Source organism: Argiope bruennichi, chromosome 2 (genome assembly GCF_947563725.1).
Source record: "Argiope bruennichi chromosome 2, qqArgBrue1.1, whole genome shotgun sequence".
Lineage (NCBI taxonomy): Eukaryota > Metazoa > Arthropoda > Arachnida > Araneae > Araneidae > Argiope > Argiope bruennichi.
Window position 1 is genome coordinate 92,729,386 of NC_079152.1, and position 24,597 is coordinate 92,753,982.

General features: G+C 24.1%; 1 protein-coding gene across 1 annotated transcript; it reads right to left on the reverse strand.

The window, feature by feature from the left end:
• Window positions 1-1,190: 1,190 nt before the first annotated feature.
• On the reverse strand, window positions 1,191-24,572 carry LOC129962030 (sorting nexin-27-like). Its single transcript, XM_056075706.1, has 13 exons — window positions 24,164-24,572; window positions 20,331-20,433; window positions 18,646-18,771; window positions 18,280-18,472; window positions 18,061-18,131; window positions 15,057-15,158; window positions 13,975-14,053; window positions 13,742-13,902; window positions 9,234-9,323; window positions 9,004-9,153; window positions 7,186-7,314; window positions 6,955-7,015; window positions 1,191-5,856 (listed from the first exon to the last, which is right to left on the reverse strand). Exons 1-13 carry the CDS (start codon window positions 24,454-24,456, stop codon window positions 5,849-5,851), a joined length of 1,566 nt encoding a protein of 521 aa, XP_055931681.1. The 5' UTR covers window positions 24,457-24,572; the 3' UTR covers window positions 1,191-5,848.
• Between the last annotated feature and the right edge of the window lie 25 nt (window positions 24,573-24,597).

Genomic DNA, 24,597 nt, shown 5'->3' on the forward strand with positions numbered 1-24,597 from the left:
TAAACATAATCTAGACAAATATTAAAATTAAATTAAAACTCTAATATTAGTTTTATTAAAAATTTCAAATCAGAATTCCATTACATATTAAACAAAAAACTTTAAATTGTCTTGCATTTCTGCCCAAAAATGATTTTTACACCATTTTAAGAGTCAAAAATAGATAAATAAATAACTATTTAACGATGTCAATTTAATTGCTGTAGAATTCTTTTGACTTTTTAGTTAACTTTTAAACATATTTTCCAAGTATACTTAACAATATTTTCATTGTTGTAAATGAAACCAAAATCGTTCTCATTGTTTCATCAAATATCTGATCTCATAATTTTCTTCCATTGTTGAAAGCTAAAGAAAACTGCTGCTTAATATCTGTAGTTACGAAATGAATAAAAAGGAAAAGTGACTTGACAATATTGCCAAATTTAGAAGATAGATGAACCGGGTATAATGGCATTATTACGTCAAAAAAAAAAAAAAATCATATATACATGAATAGTATACAACTATTAAAATAAGATGGCTTTAATATTTGATAATTTGACAGAATTATGAACATGAAGTTTTATCTAAAAGATTTAGCTGAAATTAATTGTAACCAATATCTTTGGTGAATCAGATGGTCTCCAAAAGTGACTAATTAAAAATAAATATATCCATCACATATTATGATACAACAAGTCTTGCTGATCTTGTTCAAGTATGTGTGGTTTTTAAATCAAATCAATGATAGTGAAAAGTACATAAATATATTCCGAGTTTAAATCTTTCATTATAAACTGAAATTCAATTAATGGAAGCTTTTAATAGTGTTTTTTTAGAACAAAAATTTGAATTATGTATTGAAGGATTATATTTTACTAATTAAGAAAATAAATTATATTGTCAGCAACAATGATATGCTGTATTATCAAATTAATAGTTTAAGAACTAATTAAATAAAATTTCAAACTGAAGTTGGACCTACACAATTTACTACTACCATTAAAAAAAAAAAAAAAAAAAAAAAAAGAGAGAAACCACAGAATTTTTGTAGTTGATGTTTCATAAAAGCATATTTCTTAATTTACTAAACATATTCGTTGTTCTAATAAGTTATATGCCTTTTAAAGAACTAAATTTACAATTGAAAAAAAGAAATAACATTAAAAATTTAAGCCAGTGGAGTAAAGAATATTCAATAATAAGTAAATTTCCCGTGATATATTTTTATTTTCAAAAGGTTGTACAATATTAACAATAACTACATATAAATGATAAACATGAATATACAAATAGTCTTATAATTGATCGCTGATGAGTATTGTCTTAGAACCTCATGCTAATCGTTAATTTACCATAAATCCAAATTGCATTTTATAGAGAGGAAATTTTAACTCTTGTTACTTTACAAAAACATTTAAGTATTGGCTTGCATATTTCCCATGAATTTAATAATGCTTCACAAAATAATTAACTTGTATGTAGCTTTTTAATTCAAAGACAATAAAAATTTCTTTTTAATATCAACATAAACTAAATTATATGTATAATTTAACAGTACAGAAATTATCATAATTCTATAAAACATTAAAAGAAATTTTCGCATTGATTAAATAGGAAATGGCAATGCTTAACCCTATGTGATAATCAAAGCTTTGCCCTTTAATTATTCATCCAAATAATTATCTTAATTTGTTTACAGCTATGTTAATTTTGAAGAATATTATGCCATTACTTAGATGAAATATCTTATTTAGTGTTTTTTTTTAATTTCCTATTTAAAGTTTTTTTAATAGACCTGAATAATGAAATATACATCTACAAATTAGTGGTATTAAAATAGCTATATAAATGTTGAAAAATATGCATTATACGAATGCATATTAGTAGACTATTTAAAGGGTTATTAGATTTGTACTAGGTTCAATAATATTTAGTTATTTCTCTCACAATGTTTAAAAAGTAACAGCATTTTATAAAAAAGAGGCACAGAAAATGATTTCACGACAAAGTTCATCACGAGATTTCTTAAAATATTGATAATTTAGATAGAATTATTTTCCAAATAAAATATTAAAATTTTAGGCATTTCTATACTTTTAGAAAATATGATATAATAATGGAAACAGAAGCATTTTAAAGCCCTTATATATAAGTTTCTCATAATATTATTCATAAATTTTTATAAACATAAAACTTAGGATATAAATTATAAGACCACATATAAACATGCAGTAATGATTAAAATTAATAAAAAATAAACGATTCGATTTTAAAAAAATAGTTTCAGACATTTATATTGAGAATACAAATTACTAATCTGTCCATAATAGTAGATCTTTTAAATTAAGCAATATTGAAATTTAAATCAATCCTTAAAAAAAGTTATTAATTTCCTCCCAATTTTCTAAAAAAATTTACATTATTGAAATAAAGAATATTTCTTTATAACTGTTTTAAAGAAAATATGCTTAATAGGTATTAATCAAATTGATTATTATTTGCTTATATTAAAACGTTCTGTCACCCATTTAATGGATTATGTTTTCTAATAATATGTAGAAATTCAACAATAAGAGCTTGAATGACATACCAAGAATATTCAGTTATATATAAATTATTTACATTCAAAATAATAAACACGAAGCTATTAAATACCATACTTTCCCCAGGTAATGGTGGTATTAAATCTTGTGAATTTGATAAGCCAAGAGATATTATGTATTATTTTTTCTTTATAAGTAGTTTAATACCGTTAAAGAATTTTTTTTTTAAATGCATTCCTCAAAGGGGAAAAAATTATTGCCCTCAAATAAAGCATTGACTCTCTTTGAATTCACAGATTTCTTGGAAAAGAAATTAAAAATATACTTAAAAATAGGATAAATATAAAATTGTAAAAATTACATTTAACTTCAAATTTAATGAAAATAAAGTACTTAGAGGAATAATTTGTTTTATATAAGATATTTACTGCATGTATCAGAATAAGCAATAAAAATATAGCTTCTATATTTATAAAGAAATTGGGAGGAGAGGGGGTATAAAAATATTTCGGAAGTAATTTGTTTTCATTTATTAATTGTTTTAAGAAATAATTGTTCATAAGTACATTTTCGTCTTAAGAAGTGTTAATCAGTTTCCATTAAAAATTGCAAATAGCAGGCTTTATTAAAATACAGTTACATTCACATCATAAATAAAATAATTCCAGGAAAAAATTAAAATAATAACCCTACACAATAGGTGATGAAATTTGTCATATTTCAACACAAAAAGGCACTCTGTTAAATCCTAAACACAAAATTGGCACAATGTGTTAATGACAAAAAAATATAAATACAATATTGCCCCATATAAGTCTTTAAAACAGAATAAAATTCCTAACCTTATAAATCATTATATAATAGGAAACAAGCTAACACTAATTACAGATTACAAACAAAGAAATTCATAGAATGTATTCCCTCCCAACAGTCAACTTATACAAGATAAATTACTTTTACGCAAACATATATTCAGGATTGAAAATGGTGAAGGTTAACAAAATTTAAATATGTTCAATTTATTTCTAGAATGTATTTAATATATATGTATATTGCTAATGCACATTATTTAAGATATATTGCTACCTTTATTTCACAAAAATTAGCATACTTTTTCACAGATTCAAAACATAAATCAATATCTTATATACATCATTAAAATCTACAGGTATATCATACATTAATTATATCAGAACACATTTGGTTTATGCCTAATATTTACAATAAGGAATCAGAAGACAAAAATATAGCATCATAAAAAGTTTTAATATAAATTTGATAATTTCAACAAAAGTGTTAACATTACAAAAACATTTACAAGCTGTAGAAAAACTGTATTAATTTCAGATATATTTAATTTTTTTATTGCCATACATAAGTAAGTAATAACATATTTTAAAAATCTGTTCATTAACTTTTTATTACACAGAAGAATTACAGCAAATATTTCGTTTAAACATCATTTTAAGGAAACACTTTTGAGCAAATCCCTTAACAGTAAACAGGTGGGAATGATAACACATGAAAAAAAGACTAATTCATGATATGGTATACCTTTAAAATAAAAAAGTTAAAGATTCTAAAAGTTTTATTAGAATTATATAATGAATATCATTCATTTTATTTGTAAATGCTATGCTATAAAAATAGGATTGCTGCAAAAAGTTATACATTATAGATAAGAAGTGAAAAAAAATTGAACAATAATATGGCTTTAAAATCAGATACGACCATGCAGACATCCTTCATTTGCAGTTAAGAAAATGAAGGCCAGTTAAAGACCTTACTTCAAAAGTATGGTCATTTATCAAAAAACATTCAATGAAATACAAGAAAAACATTGCATAGATTTGATTTCATTTCCTTGAAGTTTATCATTTTGCATATTATGATAAACATATTGAGGCTTTCTATATCACATTTTCATGAATTTAAATATATATTATAAATTTTTATTTTGCATAGTTAGATAATGCACTTGGTTAATTACAATTAATGAAGCTCTAGTTAATAAGGGTATTTAATATTAAGTTAATACAAAAAACGAGTATTGAAAAAATTACATCCAATAAAGTTTGCTTAATAACATGAAAAAAAAAAATTACACAGTACCAAAATGCTCAAAGTAATATAATAATATAAAGCTACCTGCACAACTCTTCATTTTTAGATTTATATACGATATAATCTTCAGGATAAGACACTATCATGTATTACATAAAATTGCATAGATTCTCTAGACTTATACAAGAAAAAACATATTTTTCAACCTAAACTACATCTTTAAGGAAAATTAATTTTAGAATATTAATCTATAAATAAAATTTAAATGTTATGAAACAGTTCATGATATATATATATAGATAAGATATATACAAACAAATAACAAGCACACAATCATATATTCAAGATTTTGCACATTTCTATGCTGTACAATTTATTTACAACCAAAATATTTTTTTTAATAATAGCATCTGATTTATATACATTTAAATGATACAATTACAATTTAACATGAGTAAATCACTGAAAAATTATAAATGATTTAAAAAAAGATTAAAAAGATCAACAGGGAAGCAGTAACAAACAACCATTTATAAAAGCATCTAACATGTTAAGAGTATTGGAAATTGTTTAATGACACAAAAATAAAAAAATCATGTCAAAATGAAGTCATAATATGCAAGGAAAATAATATAACTAATAACAGAAGCTTACTATTCAAATATAAATCGTAAGCTTTATTATGTCCACAAATGTTAAAAATTATTGTAAACTTTATTTATGACCATAAACACTTGAGGTTTGAAAATTTCATTTACTTCACTTTCATTGTATAGAAATTTCGATTGTTTAATATAATGAGTCATGAAAAAAATTACAATTATATATAAAAGTGTCAATGACAGATTTATACCACTGAAAAAAACAAGCAAAATTTGAGATTATTATTAAGAAAGTGTAAAATACAACAGGAAAAATTAGTTTTGTTTCAGTGTCTAAAACTATTTCAAATATGTTGTGGTAAAATGAATTATAACAATAACATTGTATAAGTGGTAACCAGTTTGCACTGATAAAACTACAAAAGCTGTCAAAGTGAAATCGTAAAAAGGGCATATACAGGCAGAATCATTATAAAGGGGACTCTTATATGATCATGTACAAGATTTTACAGTTATTTTTATGAAATGTACATGTATCCAATTCTGATTCAGAACATTTGGAATAACAATATATTTGCTTCACATTTTCCAAATCTCACATGCTGATGAACTAAGATGACACTTCAAGCAGATTTGAAAAGTAAAAATCAATTTTTATTCACCTGCAAATATATCCAGCATTATAATATACATAATTACATTAAATAAAATAGCTAAGATTTATTTACAAACAAATGTTTATTAGTAAAATATAATAAATAGTAAAAAGGGTTCAAAATGTATTTTAATTATTTATAAAATTACTTTTAGAACTCAACAATTCAAAATTCAATCTATTTAAAATAATTTTTTTTCATGATTAATGAATACATTAAACATGAACATTCAAAGGGAGGAGTAAATACAATTCAAACACAAAATAAACAAATTAAAGTTCAGAGAAACGGATTTTAAATTTAAAATCCTACAGAAAGAGAAAAAATCTATATTCATTCAAATTTGAGTTTTTTTTTTTTTAAACTTTATATAGGCCTTAACCAATTTTGTTCATCTTTTTTAATGTGCTTAAAAAAATTAACAAAGATAACATTTTAAATAATTTCTAAAGAGATATTTATATTTATTGTACAGTTAATTGTAACATAGATCTATGGCACATGGAAAGGTATGATATCTCAATACATCAAGAAAAATTATGCTTTTAAGTATTAAATGTATTTAATGAAAACTAAGTTTTAAACAATAACATTTGATATTTATTGCAATTAGCTTTTGTATTTCATAAGAAAGTTCTTTTAATGTTAAAAGACTTTCTGAATAGTCTTAAGTTACATTGAAAATTAAAATTACATCAGTGGCCAAATTTACTACAATTACACTAGTGATGTGATCATTGTTAATTTTCAATTTAAATGTGCTATCTACTTGAGTTGCTTCTAACTATAATATATTATCTAAGTCAAAGCTCCAATTTTTAATTCTATTAACTTTCTTCAGATTACTATAATATTTATACATTATTTTAAATATATTTATAATATTATATATTTGCCAATATTTCATGTTTTCTTTGAATTGAAGCAAAAACAATATGAAGGTGATGCAGCTTCTAAGCATATATTTTTTAAAGTACAAAAATTTTATTTGAATAGATATACAATTTTTCAAATATAAATAAAAAAGAATGGATATGTTATGTAGGAGATAAGTATAATTAGAAATTTGAAGATATGAAGAAACACAGTCAGGAAGACAATTACCATTACTGTTCCATTTCCTTTCTTCCTGAATACGTTCAAAACAGTCAAACAAGAAAACATACTGTAAAAAAAAATAATAATTATCCAATTATTAAAGCAAACCACAACCATACATAAGAAGAAGAAAAAAAATCCTTTGAAAATAAAATTACTAAAGTATAAAATAAAATTTAACAAATATTAAGCACTTCTAATTTTATATATATATATATATATATTAAAAAAACTTACATAAGGAGAAAAAATTTTGACATAACGAGGTTTCTTATCAGGAGGTGCATATTTGAAACTGAAGGACATCCCTTCATCATCTACTTCCCATTCCTTGACAGTATCCCAGTTAAAATCAATGATTTGAGACTATAAACAAAGAACAAAAATAAAAAATTATAATAATGATGAGGTTAAATTTTATACTGACTTTCAATATTATTTAATATTTTTATAGTTAGAACACTTATATAAACCCAGTATTGAATTTTATAGTATTTTCACACTGCTACAATTATTAGAGTCTGAATATTGCAACTTCTCTATGAAAAGGATAAATCAACACCTTTAAAAAAAAAAGACAACTTTCAATTTTAGTTGATATTTCTTATTTAAGATTTAAAACATTGCTTTACAAATAGAACAAAAATGTGTTAAAAAAATATGTATAATATTCTCTTTTAAAACAGACAGCTTAAAAGATATAATTATCTATTTCTAAAGTAACTCTTCAACTATGAAAATGACTATAAATCTATCAAATTGATAATATCTGCATTAAAAAAAAATTACATTTTAACAATGTTTATACCACTTTAAATGTTGTTAACAAATTGGTTAAATAAAACCAAAACAAAAAAATTACAAAGTTGAATTTTGGATATTTTTGATATTATTTAAATTACACATGATTGAATTTGATTATATTCAGCATTAAATAAAATAAAACATGTTAATAAATTTATAATGCTGAAAACTGCTGTTTAAGATTTTATTACATAGTTTAAATATGTTTACTATATTTTTTTCAAATGTATATCCAGAAAACTTCTTTCCCTCTTTTAAAATAAGAAGTGAAATATCCCCACCCATAATAATTTTTTAACAAATGAGCAATAAATTTCATATATAGAGATAATCAGAAAAACTAACATAAAACAAAAGTTGTCCTTTTTGATTTGCAAGCATGTTTAGATGACTGGAAATTGAACAATCCACATTTGATTTTAAAATATTAAAAAAGAATGAAAACAAAAAAAAATGTACAATTGCAATAAATAAATTTAAAAAAAAATAAAGATACCATAGGGGCAATTTCACAATTTAGAAAAGACAAAACAAATTGTCAAAATCAATCAAAAATATGAAGGCAGGTTTATTGTGCTTATTTACAGATTGAAGAAATCTTACAAAAGTGAAGTAAATTAGGTTATTTTTCAAATTATAGCCACTTTTATATACTTGAAATTCTTTTTAAATATGCATGTTTAAAAAAATTAAAGATGCATCAAAATGAAAATTCTAGTACAAATATTTTTGTTTAACATGTACTGGAAATTATTTTAAAACTATTTAAAAAGCCTAAATAGAAAAAATATCTTAAGCAAACAAAGAAAAAGTCTGCAAATTAAATAAAATTTCTATTTTATTTTTTTCTATTGAATGAACTTGACTGCATTAAAGTAAATACAATTACAAATTAAAGGTCAAAGTATTAATCTCTATAAATCAATAATTTATTCCAAAATTAGGTGGCATATAATTGGAAGTCTTAATCATTTAATTTCTGGATATTAATAAAAAATTAACGTTTATTTTATTTACAGAAATATAGTAATTTAGGAATCATGCAGAACAAATATATGAATAATTACCTTTTTCATTATTTTTACTTTCATTAACATTAAAAAAGAAATATTTAACAATACACACAAAATATTAGATAATACATAAATGAGAAAAAAATATGAAAAATCATGTATCTACGATACTTTTATATATTGACTATTAATTGTCAGTACTATTAAAATGACTACAATATTATCACTAAATATTTACCTCCAATGTCCCATCATCTTTACAAGCTTGTAATTTCAAATTTGTCAAACCTACTGTAGTAACAACATGACCTTCTTTTCTAGCATCACAACTACAATGAGGGAAGGATATTTCCCCATAGCCATCCAGCTGCCTGGCTAATTTCATGTACTGAAATAACATTTAGGACGGTTAAAATAATTAAAACACACTAGCAGATGTATATTTTAAATCAGAAGAAACATACATACTTCTAATTTTCTAGAGGAATCCTGCAAAGCTTTTAGTTCATATAATTTATTTCCTGGCTTTATTTGACCTTTATTTACATCGTCAATGGCCTTTAAAATGAAATAATAACGTCAGTTAACTGGAAAGTAAATAGTCTACTCAAGAAAATTTATAATAGTAATTTAATATATTGAAGGTTAATGGTATTAAAAATTTTTTCACACCTAAAAATATTTTTAAAACTTCTAAAACTACTGAGTACACCTGATGTGAGAACATATTGAACAGTTCTGCAGTTAATATATAGTGGAATCTGTGTATAAAAATATTGTCTATAACAATAAACCTGCTTATAATTATATTTATTTTGGTCCCAATGGAATTCCTATTCACTCAAGGTACTTTGAAGCTTTTTACATTGAAAAGCACTTCATAGATGCGCCTTCTGTAAGGATAATGTTATTTCTCTAGAACACTGGTGCAATGTTAACAATTCTTTTCTTTATTTTTTTTAAGAAAAGAGCATGCCATAGTCTGGAATACAAGAAGCAGAGTTGTATCAGGGAAAGAAGGGTTGTAGATTATTTTTCCCTCAATCCCCACATGGGGACTGCTGAACCTGCTAATTCACAATAGGTATTTTGGATTGACTTCTTTGATGTGTTAAAACCTTAAATCTATGATGCTAAGCCAAGAAACCCTGACCCGCAAAGAAAAACTGCAATTATCAAAATTTATCAAGGAATAAGGTAATTATTGTGGCTAAAAATTAATTCTCAACAACTGCAGACACTTCTTTCAAAATAAGATATCAAAGATGCTATGGAAAAAAGTAAAACAGATAGCATATAAAAACGATTTTAAGATGCCACAAAAGACAATGATGAAAAAGATAACCTAAGATAAATATCACCACAAGATAAAAGAACTCAACTTTAAAATTAATGGACCAATGATTACAGAAAAAATAAGAAAATTCATATCTTTGTAATATTAATTCAAATCTAGTAATGAATGACTTTTTTTTTTCTCCAGTCCCTTTCTGCACATTTTTTTTATTGTGAATTAAAATATTAACGAAAATACATACAAAAAATAATTTTTTAAATGATTTAAAAAAAATTATATTAGCAAGTATATATACATAATAAAATCACAAAATGTCAATTTAATTTTTCAAAGAGATTAATACAAATTCTTCAGGTTTAAATGTCAAGTCAAATAAGTCATTGCATTTCATAAAATGCCAAAATACATGAGATTCACTAGCATTCTTTAAGCAGAACCTTTAATATTACATTAATAGAATCAGAACAAAAGGCAGGGAGGGGAAGGGTGTAGTCATGTTGACAATTCAATTTATTCATACATAAATATATAATTTTTTGAGTATAAGTCTTTTAGAAGAATTTTAATTTTGATAGATATGTTATTAAATAAAAGTTCAGATTTAGAGAGGCAGGATACAACTTTTTTTTTTCAATATTTGGAAATAGATTATAATTATATTTTAAGTACATTAAAATTCTAAAATTATCATCCACAAAAATTTTTGCATTTTTTTAAAATTTCCACTTGTCTAATAACATAAAACTGTGTATGAGTTCCTTTTTACTGCTGATATTATATATGATATGATTATGTTCATACGAGGTGGTTATTGTGGGTTCAGCCACTTCCAAGGATATATGATCCTGTACTGTTTAATAGCATTTCCACAGGTTCATCACTTTGATTCCCTGCCAAAATGCCTGAAACATACCCCATTTTCACAATGAGAACAATTCAATTTCTCATCAATTTGTTTCAAGTTCCCCTTGAAACAAATAGCAATACTCATATGTGTTTCATTTTGTAAGCATATTTGATCTAGATAGCCAATGATTACAAATACCGAGTCTATTTATTCTAATAGATAAAAACTTAGCACTATTTGGATTTTTTAATTAAAATAAAAATTATCATCAATTATGTTCTGTGTGTATGTATATTTTTTATTAATAATTAAAATACATATGTATGTAATCTGTGAAGGATGGAAACATAAAATCAAGCTAAATTTTATCATAGTTTGGTGATAATTTATGAAAATATTAGGAGATAAATTTTTACACTCAGTCTTCGATTTCAGATAAAGCTTTTTTAATGAAATTTGCATGCAATTTTTTGCCAAAATCTTAAAACAAATTTTAATCCTCAGATTGCAAAAATACTTTCATTTATAATTTGTTTCTTCAATGCTTTGTTAATTTTTATGTGAAATATTTCACTTTTACTGGAAATGTTACTTAAGTCACTGTAATAAAACATGTAGTCTTCCTATCTTCTTTTATCTATATATCAATATTTATTGTTGATAGACATACATTTATATATATATATATATATATATACATACATAAACACCACAATATCAGATGACAGTTGGTTTATTTTAATGTAGCCGGATGAAAATCATTGACATTTCAAATCATTTGAAAATTATTTGTTATATAACTTTGTATCATTTGTACATAAACTTTTCAAAGATGTTTAATTTTTAAAAACAAACTGTCAATCATTTCATGAAATTTTATACAATATAAATGAATTATTTTTATGTAATAGAAAGTTCATACTGACTACATAGAAAATTTATTCATAGAATTCAGCTTAAATGTAAGTGCTGTGTTACAGTATAACACATGTATTATACACAAACTGCAAAATAACTTTATTTCACATATATTAAATATATTTTGAAAGTATTAAACTTGAAAATATCAAATAGCTTGACATGTCATATTTTTAGCATAATTATACATAAAATATTTGCTGTAAAAGTAGATATATCTTTTTCACTTTTATTTTCTTATTTTGAAGTAGAAAATTTAATAACTAAATGAAGATTCATCATCAGTTCTAAAATAATAGCTTCAAGAATAAGTTTTTATCAAAAATTTAGTTTATAACTTGAATAAACTAATTATTCAGTTAATATCTTGACTATTCTTTTGTTGTAAAATCCAATCTCTTACAATATCAAAAGCATAAACTGGGAATATTATTAGTGAAAGTTTTCCAAATGATCACGTGAGAGAGACATTTTATGCAAAATGCATATTTACAGACTTCTAACATCTATAATAAAATAAGCCAGCAAAATCTGAAAATATGAAAATAATAAATATCTTTGTTGCATTAAATATGTCTTTATTGGAAGCACAAATTCCTAGTTCAAATTGGCATCAAGCAACTCATACAGGTATTTTTATGTTTAAAGTTATTCTTTAATTAGTATGCAAATAAAGCTCAGCACGAATAAAAATTAGTTTACAAGTTCATAAACTTCTGATTTAATTTACATTTTTTTTATTTTTATGCTAATTCACTATATCTTGCTCTTGTACAGCAGTTTAGGTTGTTGCTAATATTTTCTTTCACCATTTGTTTTATTTTTCATTGCATTTTTTGCAGTGAATCTCTGTTTTAATCTGTTTTTATTAATTGGGCATTTATGAAGTTTTCAGTTCATAGATATCTAGGCCTTTATAGTTTAATTTTAATGTTACTATATATTTAGATCTAAAGTCCGGTACATATTGTAATCTTTTTTCATTTTTTAAACACACTACTAATGTGAACGAGAGAGAATTTTGAAAATTAATATAATATAAATTGACTTTTTAAAATATACATTTTAATAAATAGCTGAAAATTTCAATTCTTCACAAAAATAAATAAAATACTTTTCTTCAACTTACTATTTTCAGTTAGTATTCAATAGAAAGAAGGAAACGGCACACAAAAAAAAAAAACATATAAAAAAAAGGTATTGTCTAAATAATTAACAGTAAAATTTTCTTAGATTTAGTATTAACTCATATTTGAGGTCAGTAAATTTTATGTATAAATTTTATATTATACATAATTTAAATACCAACAGGTTATGAATAAAAACATTTTGCATATTTACTATATTTACTTCTTATATTCTAAACTTTGGGATTTCAACAATTTTTGCATAAATTTTGATGAAGAAAACTGCAAATCATTCTATTGATTCATTAGTATTTTAATTCATTCAGATAGCTGTTAGACAAAACCAAATCCTGGCAAGTATGCACTGTTGCCTGGTAGAGCTGATTAGCCAAATACATAGCAAGAATATAACAAATTTCCTTTTAATTATTAGCCAAGGCTGCCACAAATGTCTAGTATGAATGTACTCTTACATGACAATTTAAAGAAGTATTTCTTTAAATGCAACACAATAAAAACAATTTTTTTTCCTCAGATTTCAAACAATTGAACACAAGTATATTAAGGTATAGAATACAAAGATAATGCACATTATGATTAAATACTCAAGTACTATATAACATTATGCTGAATAATTTCCTCACAAAAGGGGAAAAAGATTTAAAACTTAAATAAATGCACTAATTAAATTTTGGAACAACAACAAAAACAGTTATTAAAAACACCACACACACACAATTCAATGCAAATATATAATATACAAAATAAATATATTTTTAAAACTAACCTGCCAGAAAAAGAATGTTGCAGCCATATTGTCTTCTGTCAATTCTATTTCTTTGCTAAGTGTAAATAACCATTTTCGAATTAACAAACATGTTGATGTAGCTGTACTGTAGTTTTGTATATAAAGATTGTGTGGATATTCATTTGACTGCAATTTTCTTTCTGTAAAATGTCAAAGAATTAATTTTTTACTATAAAATTTATTCTTAAAAATGCATAATCGAAGATACTTACCAAAACCATATTCTACTATTTCAAAAAGGGCAAAATATTTTGAAACTTCTTTGGACATGCCGATTTTTTCTATAACGGCCTAAAGCATAAAACATTTTGTCATTCATATGTTTCAAAATAATATTTTTCTTATAGTCTAAAGGCCATCTTAGGCCTTTTAAGTATACATCAAATCAAAGAAATAGATTTCAGCCAGTTCTTGTATTTATATACAAGATTATTTTGATAAGTTGTCAGAGACATATGATTTTAAAAAGATTCTATGTATTTTATATGGTCATGTAAATTACAAATTTATTGTTATAACAGCATAAGAAAAATAAGTGCTGGCTGGTGTTTAATTAATTTCTTTTAATTAAATACAAAAATCTTTTAAGTACAATTTTAAAGTAAATTAATTCTGAATATGTCAATAATTTCTGATTTTTAACTATATAATTTTTAAAATTGATATCCTGTATAACATAAGTATATCATAGTTTATTCAAATCAATTTCAATATAAAATAACATTGATAAATATTTTTAAAAATTTCTTTCATAATCAAGTAAGTTTAGATCTTTGGATAATAATATGAAGTAACTGAATTCTGACATGCTATACAATATTAATGCTATTAATTAAAAATTACTCCAGTAACCTTATCATGGTCAGTGTTTTTCATATGCACAGTTAGAAATTATGCAAAATAAGCAAATGAACAGTAAGAATTCTTGATATGAATGGATGGATGAATGAAACCAATGGCATTAAAATTGCCACCAGAATGAACATAACCATTCCAAATTTTGAAAAAAATTTCAAATACGATGAATGTTTCTATTAGTTATAATTAAGAATTACACTTTTTGCATACATATTTTTTTATATACAAAAAGGGCCATTCATATATAATCAAATGTAACATACTGTTATAAAAAATAGCAATATAATTACAAAATTTTAAAAAAACATTAAAACAACAACAACATGGAAACAAATAAAAGTACTTATAAAGATTAACTGAAAAAAGAATTTGCAATTTCTATCATGTTGTAACACTACATAAGAAGTTAAAATAGAAAAATGAGCATTTATCATACCTGATAAACTTCATCTGTTGTGCTATTTTTTCTGACATTAACAATAACAGTAGAATGATCAGGTAATAAAATTTTAAGATCAACAGCTGCTGAACTTCCACCCTACAATATATACATATATTATTAATAAGATTTAATTTTAAAACATATCATTTTGAAATTCTTGAACAAACATAATTAAAATCAATTACAGAATCAGAGAAACGAAATTAAATTATTAACTTAAAAGACACATGACGTTGTTGGTTAGACTGCAACAAAGTGGGTAAACTGATTAATATTCAGCTGATTAAGAAGTATATAAATCAAATAATTGAACTTAAACAGTGCAATTATATTTACATTTATGATTCATTAATATAAAAATGTTTATTTATGGGTCCTTAATATAAAAATGGTGTTTTTATGGTGTTATTTTGAAAAGACTTTAAAATAGATATTGAATGAAATCTTAACAATGTAAAGCAATGAAACAGTTTGTTGAGTCACACGAGAAGAAAATTTTATGTGATGTAAAAATTCCACAAAATAAGGGGATTTTTTTCCCCTGATAAGAGGACACTTATTGCAGAGAATACAAAAATTAACATATGTGGACCACTCTGTCCTTGATAAGAAATTTTTTTCCCCCAAACATTTTTATTATAAGTCCCACTTCTACAGAAGAGACAAATAAAGTAGCTAAAATAGTTTATATTTTCTAAAATCTAATTTCTAACATTCACACCCACCTATTATGCAATAGTACTGAATAGTTGCTTGTTCTTAAAAAAAGCATTTTTGCAAGCTGAACAAAAATATTAATCTTTGTAATAGCAAAAAGAAATTAGATGAAGATATAATGCACTGCATATTTTTTTAATACCTACAAAATTGTTTTTTATGTAACACCTCACTTAGAACAGATATATATTAAATACAGAAATAAATATGCACAAATTAAATACAAATACACAATTTAAGTAGATTATTTTCCTACCAAACATGAATCTTTAAGCAGCATTTGAATGGTGCTTTGTATAATGTTCACTTAAAAAAACTGATAGGGCATGAGTTTCCTATTTTTAGAAATGAATATTTAAAATAGAAATAACAATACAAATACTTATGATCATGTAACCATAAAAATCTTGGATATTCTTTGCAGAAAATTTAAATTTTTAATTTTGTATGAAATCAAACTGCAAAGCAATCAAAGGATTTTGAGAAATGAATGGCTTGTTAAATCTACCACCTTTCAAAATATTAATATATAGAAGACCAGACTTAAAATACACACACAAACGAAATATTTTCCAAACATGAATCTGTCAACAATATTTGAATGGTGGGTTGCATAATGTTCATTTATGAACTGCCTGACCATGAATTTACTTTTTTTTAGAAACCACCACTTAAACAGAAATAAAAAATTTTAAACTTTATTATACTAAGGAAATAAACCAATAGCTCGATCCGTTCAATAACTTCTAAGAATCCCCACAGTGATCTCAATTTGCTTTGCTCACTCGTGATAGTGATTCATTTGTATTAGAAATAAGAAATTATAAATACATTCATTATTAAAAGTAAAGTTAAATTATTTAAACTGCATGAACCACTGACATTAATTTTTCATTAATTATTAAAAAGTAAACCATCAATATATTATATTAAAAATTTCAAAACTGTAATCTGAATTAATTAATCTAGCAGAAGGAAGAATATGTAAATGTCAGAAGACAAATAATCACCGAAATTGGAGGTCATAATGTTAAGAACATGTAAATAATTCCCAAAGATGTTGAGGATTAAGATTCATTTATTCAGGTCAATCAACTTTGATGAACCACATTATCCCAAAAATATACTATATTTTTTATCATATTACTTAAAAAATAATTAGAAACAAAAATTACCGATGTTCCTGTGGTTTGAAAGCTTTGCTCCATACATAAAAATGCTTTACACTTTTCATTCTGACTGGATTTTCTTATGAATAATTCTTAAGGGCTCTCATTTCTCCTAACTTTCCATTTCTGATTTGATTTATAATCAAAACTACAAGACTTAAACTTATTTTTTCAAACTACCATCAAGTTAAGAATGAAAACAATCTGGAAGTATAAGCTGTTGACAAATGCCAATAAACAAATTCAGATTGATTTTACATTCATATAAAAGTTATATATATTATATAGATGCTTGGAATAAAAAACGTTAACATTGCTTCTCACTTTAAAATATTCCGTTAATCAAAAATTCAAATTGTGCATTTCTTAATTGATTATTTTACAACAGATTAATTCAAAAAACTTTATATTAAAAAACTGATTTTCTTGAATGCATCAAATAACTGGAATATGCAGGTACTGAGAATCAAATTCAGCAATAAAAAAAGAGAGTATAATACTTAGGATAAAATTAAAATGCCCACAATTTTTTGGGGAAAAAAAAAAAAGCTAAGGTGTATACAAATGTTATTTGTGAAGTTAATAATAAGCAAAATCTATACAAGTAAACATCCACATATACATATAAAATACGCTGAAGACTTTGACAACTAAGTGACAAATCTGGCACTAAATACAAGGTCTCAGGAGTTGGTAAAGAAATTTTTAGAAAATTTGACCTTTCATTTTATTAGGCAACTGTTCTACAGTTCAGCTTCAAAATTAGCCAAGGTATTGAGTAGCAAAGTTAGGGAGCTCTGGGATTATTTGGATTAACAAAAATTTTGCCTTATTGTATATTATATATATATATATATATATATATATATATATATATATATATATATTGTATTAAAAAAAAGCATTTTTTTTTTTTGCATTATAGTTTGCAGCTTTTTAAAAATAAATTACTTTAATCTGAGAAACCTGTGTTATCATTTGTACATTTTTTTTTAGATAGAGATACATGATGCAACAATATTATATAATACTTTGTCACAAATAAACGGAATGGATTCCCTCTGTATTTCTTAAAAATTTTTTCAAATTTATTTGTAAAAATATTAACTTACATTTTCATCATCCATATCAGTAAGAAATTCTTGCATGATATCATTTTCAGCTATGACTCGCACAGCACAAACTACAAACGTAAATCTAGTCATCAAAAATATAATTCAACACATGACATACAATTAGATAAAAAGGCATATGAATAAATTCAATATAATCTTATGTAAAAGAATTACATTACAAAAAATGCAGATAATGGAAGTTATGCTATTTTCTACCTTTTTCTAAATACTGTTCCAGCCCTCTTCTACGAGCATCTAACTGTTGATCAGACAATGTAAATGGCCATTTACCAGGAAGTTTTGGGAAATTGAAATCTGGAAATTCTTTTTTTAGATTCATGTGTAGATTAGAAAATTCCCGATATCTTCTAGAACATAAATGTCTTCCAGCCATGTAAATATTGAAAACCTATTTTCAACAAAACAATAAGCAGTTTATTAAGAAGTTAAAAAAAGAAGAATGAAACTCACTTCCATTAGTTTGAATTTCATTTCAAGCCTATGGCCATTATTTAAATATTCATCAAAAACTATATTTTAAAATCTTAAAGAACACAACATCAATTAATAAACAATACATACCACATATTTTTCTCCTTTCTCAACCCAATTATAATCTGGAATAGATATAGGAAGAGAACGCTTTTCACTATAATCAATATATGAGTAACCAGAAGAATCATCACTAGGTTCTAATCTTTCAGCTTCCTGCAAACATTAGATTTTATATTTAAAAATTAGATCACAAAAAACAACAGTAAATTTTAAATTTTTGCAAAAAACAATCCTATGGAAATATTCTCCAGCAGTATATTATGTGAATATTAGAAGACGAGGGTTTCAAAAGATTGTTTACTAAAATTTAATAACCAAACATACAATTTATTCTCAATTTTAGAGAGTAACATGTACTGACAATAAAATATATATCACATACCTAGAGAAAATAATAATTGTTTAAATGTTTGCCAAATATAAAATAATAAAAACTAAATACAAAAAGTTGCAAATAAATGAGGTAAAGATCTCGTACCTCCCTTGTTTTGAATCAGCCAATTTTTTTAAAAATATGAATTTGAAAAATTCACCAAATCAAATTTATAAAATCTTTGTTATTTTTGAGAAATATTTATGAAATATATAATATGCATATATATATATATATATATATATATATACATAATTAGCAAATGCAAAATTACATTTCCTCAAAAACTATTTACTCGCAAAAAAGATACAGTCCATGGACAATTGATTATTAAAACTGATTATAAATAATTAATTTTATAGTTTGAAATTGTATATCAGGTTAAAGAGTTTCAGATCTGTAAAACAGGATTGATAAAAAAAAAAAAAAAAAAAAAAAATGTAAACTAATTTTTTTCAAAAATTAGCATCAGTTAAAAATAATGACTGGCAAAAATTAGCTAATTATTAAATAAAATGCATTCCAAGTAATAAATTATTTTTATTTTTTAATTCTTTGCAAAATGCTTCATACTGTCTGAATATTAGCTACACTTATGTCTTTAAATTTTATGATTACACAGAGAGATAAACTTATTTAATATTAGATCAAGTTAATTTTAAATCATTAGAATTTTATTCAACTTTTTATAAGTGATATACATGCACACACAGAGAGACATTTTAATTCAGGTTAAAAGAACATATTAATGTCAAAAGTCAAAGAAATGGCATTTAACATACACTAGACATGACTACAAGATGCAACTTTCTCACTTTTTCCATTTATAAATAATGAAAAAAATAAACAAAATTACAAAAATTTTCATGTATTCTGTATGAAAGAGCATGAAAATCTATACCGAAATAAATATGGGATTACTTTGCTAAACAATACCAAATCTTGAGTTGCAGAAGTATCGATCCATTTCTTCCACTGAAGATCTTTACATACACTTTTAGATAAACAATTGAACTGATTAAAGAAAAAAAAAATGCTTTAAACTTAAAACTTTAATATCTTTTTATATAAATTCAGACAGACATTATTCTCCATTTCTCTGAATATAATGTCAAATGGATATAATTTAAATCAATTATTCTATTCATCCTTAGAAACCAACTAATAATCCATATATTTCATTTTTTTAGTCACTGATTATTAAATAGACGCTTTGTTGTATCCAAACATATTTCTGCCAACTATAGCTAACATCAAGAAAAAAATTCTTTTTTAATTAACGTATATTTACTATAACTGTCCAGACATATTTAAAAAACTTCATAAATAATATTCCTACCTGTGCTGTTACAGAAATTATAGTTAATGTCAGTTTGTCACCACCAGATTTTATTAAATCTACAACTTGTTTGTGAGTCGCTCCTTCTACATTGATGCCATTTCTGAAATAAAATGTTAAATTTAAATTATAATAGATAAGCCAGATAAATATATTAAATGTTACAAGTCTACTAAAGAATAGGATAATACATATATTTATGTATATAGATGCATTACCATATATTTAAAGATAAATGTATTTATATACAAGTGTCGGGAAAACACTTCATTTTTACTAAACTATTTAATAGATAGCTGTATAGATATTAATACATGCATTTGAAATATAAATTATATTACTAATTAAATAAGATATTTAGTATCAAGTAACCTTTATTGCAAGTTTAAAATGAAATACATTTCTATTTGTCAATAAGTGCATTGTAAAGAAACTTGATTATAATATATCACAAGCAATGCTTATAAAGATGAAGAGAAAAAAATTAATATTAATATTAAAAGATCTTAGTTTACAGCACCTATATTTAACCGAAAAGAAATGATTATAATATATCACAAGCAATGCTTATAAAGATGAACGGAAAAAAATTAATATTAATATTAAAAGATCTTAGTTCACAGCACCTATATTTAACCGAAAAGAAAAAAAAAAAAAAAACTATGCTTTTACCTTAATTATTTTTTATAACTTAGGTTATTCTGAGAGCAAATCGAGTTTCATTGCCTCTTTGAATCAGTGGAATTTACTTTCTCATTTCAGGTTTAAAGTAACTTAGAAACATAGAAAAATAACATCCAGAAAATGATGAATTATAAGGTCTTCATTAATATATTTATAATTGGTAACATTATAAATGTCATTACATCTATATTAAAAATCAACAATTCTACTGCTTTGTTTCAAATTAAAATACCAACATTATTAACACCTTAACTACTATGGGGGTCACTGGTGTGGCAGGGAATGTGTTCATAATTAAACAGGTTTGAGATCATAGTATTGCAGACCTTTAAAAGAAATATTTTTTGCAATTTTTCTAACAACATCAAAACAGATTTTTTAAATACATAAGTGCAATCAATATAAATCAGATTAAATTAAATAATGCCAAAAATAATGTAAAGAGATTACATTTTTTACTTTTAGAAATGCATATGTAAATAAGATGCAGAATTTTCTACTTGACAAAAACGTGTTTCCTTTGAAATTCATTAATTGATTCTACAAATCTGGATAAATACAGAACCTTGAATTAAATTGATTTTGAAAAATAAATATTTTAACAATATATTTAAATAAGTATGAAAAAATATTTTATTTAAATATGAAAAAAAAGGCTATAAAAAACTACAGCAAACTTTTTTTTCTCATTTCCACAAATAATTGTTATTTTTTTAACATTGATAATATCCAATACTTAGAGTAGAAGAGAATCAAAAGCCTAAAATTCCATTTAAAGCTGCTGGCTAAAATTGCATCTATTACTTTCTACAACAAATTAAGCAAACTAAAATTTTATTTTTTCTATTATTTTTTTTAATTTATAGATTAAGTTTATAGATTTAAGCATTCCTTAAGAACTAGATTATAATGAATCCTTACAGTTTCTTTTTCTTTATATAAAGAAGAAAATGTAATTACTCATAAACTAAAAATAAAATATGAATTGTTGTAAGTTAGACAAGCAACTATTATGGACAAAATGTTAAAAATAAATAATTTCATAATTAAAATTAAATGGCTAAGAATTTTTTTAAAAGAAATTTATTTACTTTTTTCCTCCAATCACATAAAATTTAAAAAAATAATAATGTTTATTTATTATTTTTGCCTTTCCATTCATAATAAGTAAGAATTGAAATTTATTTTAAAAATCCGATATAAAAAGTAAATAAGCTAAATTTTTAACAGTTCATTGAGAAACATACACAATCACGGGTATTAATCCAATTTCATATTTCAAATCAATACTATTTCATATGAAAAATAATTTATTTTGTTCTTATTATATAATACTAAAAATAGTGCAATTTTATTTATCGTCAATTCATTCAGTTTGAATTAAATGTAATGTTACAGTTAAGTTTCACTATTCCAAATAAGTGAATATTGCATTTAATTATTTACCTTTTAACATATTTCAAAAAATAGAATTTTTAAAGTTTTTGGAAGTATTGGAAACTGCAACACTACAAAATAAAAACTGTGATCTGGGTAATCTATTTTAAATTAAACTGATACTTTGTAGTAAAGTAATTTCACTTTCAAATTCTTTACGTAAATAGCTCAGCTTTCCTACCTTTTTGCAAGTAATATACAAATGAAAATGGTTTGAATTTCATTTTAGTAGTAAAATATATAGATGAAAATTAAGCAAAAAATATATTTTTAAAAAATTGCAAAACTTTTTTAAATGCCAAACAAATCAGTTACCTGTCATATTAAACATATATGTAAAATCAGTTCATAATCAAGAAAGTATTGAGAATCCAATGAGAAAATTAAGATATTGAGTAAAAATTCTATGCAATATTAAAAATATAAATTAGAGGAATCCTACATACATCTGTGATTAAATAGCACATATATCATTCTAAAAATTTAAGAAAAATACTATTTTAAAACAAAATTGTAATGAAGCAACAGAAATTAAAATAGCTATAATTCATAACAAAATATACATCTCTACTACTAATAACAGAAACATAGCTATAAAATATGGTACAGACAGATTTTGATGAGAGAAAATGTACATCTTTGAGGAGTTTTTAAACACAGAACTTTAATTAATTAAAAAATCAGCAAGATTTTGACATTTTTTTAAATAAAAATATATCCCCAAAATTATTTTTACATCATTTTGCAATTTTAAAAAAATTGGCTTTTCAAATAATATAAATTTTCTATGTAATTTTTAAAAAATATATATATTCACAATTTTGCAATAGATATATTTATTTTTTGCATAATTTTCTAAAATAATTTTTTATTGCTAAATCAAATATTTAATCATTTTATTTCATTATTGAAAGTGAAGGAAGAAATATTTTACTATTTATCTATTTAATTTACATTACACGATAAACAACATGAAATGACTAGACAATGTGTCTAGGAAAAACAAATAACCTAGATACTTCTGATTTTATTACATTACGATGCTATGAGTTCGACTCCATTAGGAGCAACTATGTACACAATAAAAAAATAGTTGGTGAAAAGCTACTAAAAGATCACAATTTTAATGTTTCATTTAAAAAATACTTAGTTGAAGGAATTCTGAATATCAAATTATACTTAAAGAGATTTAAATGAAACTAAACATAAATCATGACAAATCAAGTGATCACTTAAGATAGTTAATTTAGAATGTTTTAAGCTGAATAAGTCAGTTTCCATTTCACTATGTTAAACTTATTTATAACAATCCTACTAATCAAGAAATGAAAAACTGATTACAAGTGTGAAGTTCCAAAAATTTTATACCTCACAACTGATTTCATTTATGTGAGATTGAACAATATAAAAAAAAATGAATGTTTATACACTTTAACAACCACACATCACACTACAAAATTACAATTGAAAGACATTGGATACATAAAACATAAAAATATGCAAAAAAATTTCACAGATAAAATATGTAACTCTCAACCTTTAATGATGTAAACACGTCATAACAGTTTTATACCAAGTTCCTGTTTTATTTCAGGAACTTATGCAATTACATACATACATATAAAGCATCAAAATAAACTCCATCATTTAAGAAACGTCCATCATTTCCACAAACTTAATATAACTTGAAGAAGGAATATTTTGTAACTTACACTTCCAATATTCGGTCTCCTTTGCGTATACCGGCCTTTTCAGCAGCTCCCTCTTTTAGGACCGCACTTACATGCTGTAATGGAGCATATAATTCTCCATTGATACTTTTTAAAGGCCCTCCTTCACTTACTTGACCGCGAACGTTAAACCCGAAACCAGTCTCGGTTTTATATATGGTTACAACACGGGGTCCAGATGCGTGTTTATTGTCATCACAAGTTGTCGAATTGTCATAATTGTTTGTTTCGGGATAAGGACTAAACGAATAGCGATCAGAATCACTATCTGCCATCTTTTAATTAGCTTCGCTTTACATGTAAATGCCAATTTCCGCAAGTTAAAGGGAGGTGGAGTTGTTGATGTCTAAATTTCACAGTTGCGGACACAGAGAACAGACTGGGCCATCGGACTAATGAACTCGTTTTGCTAGCGG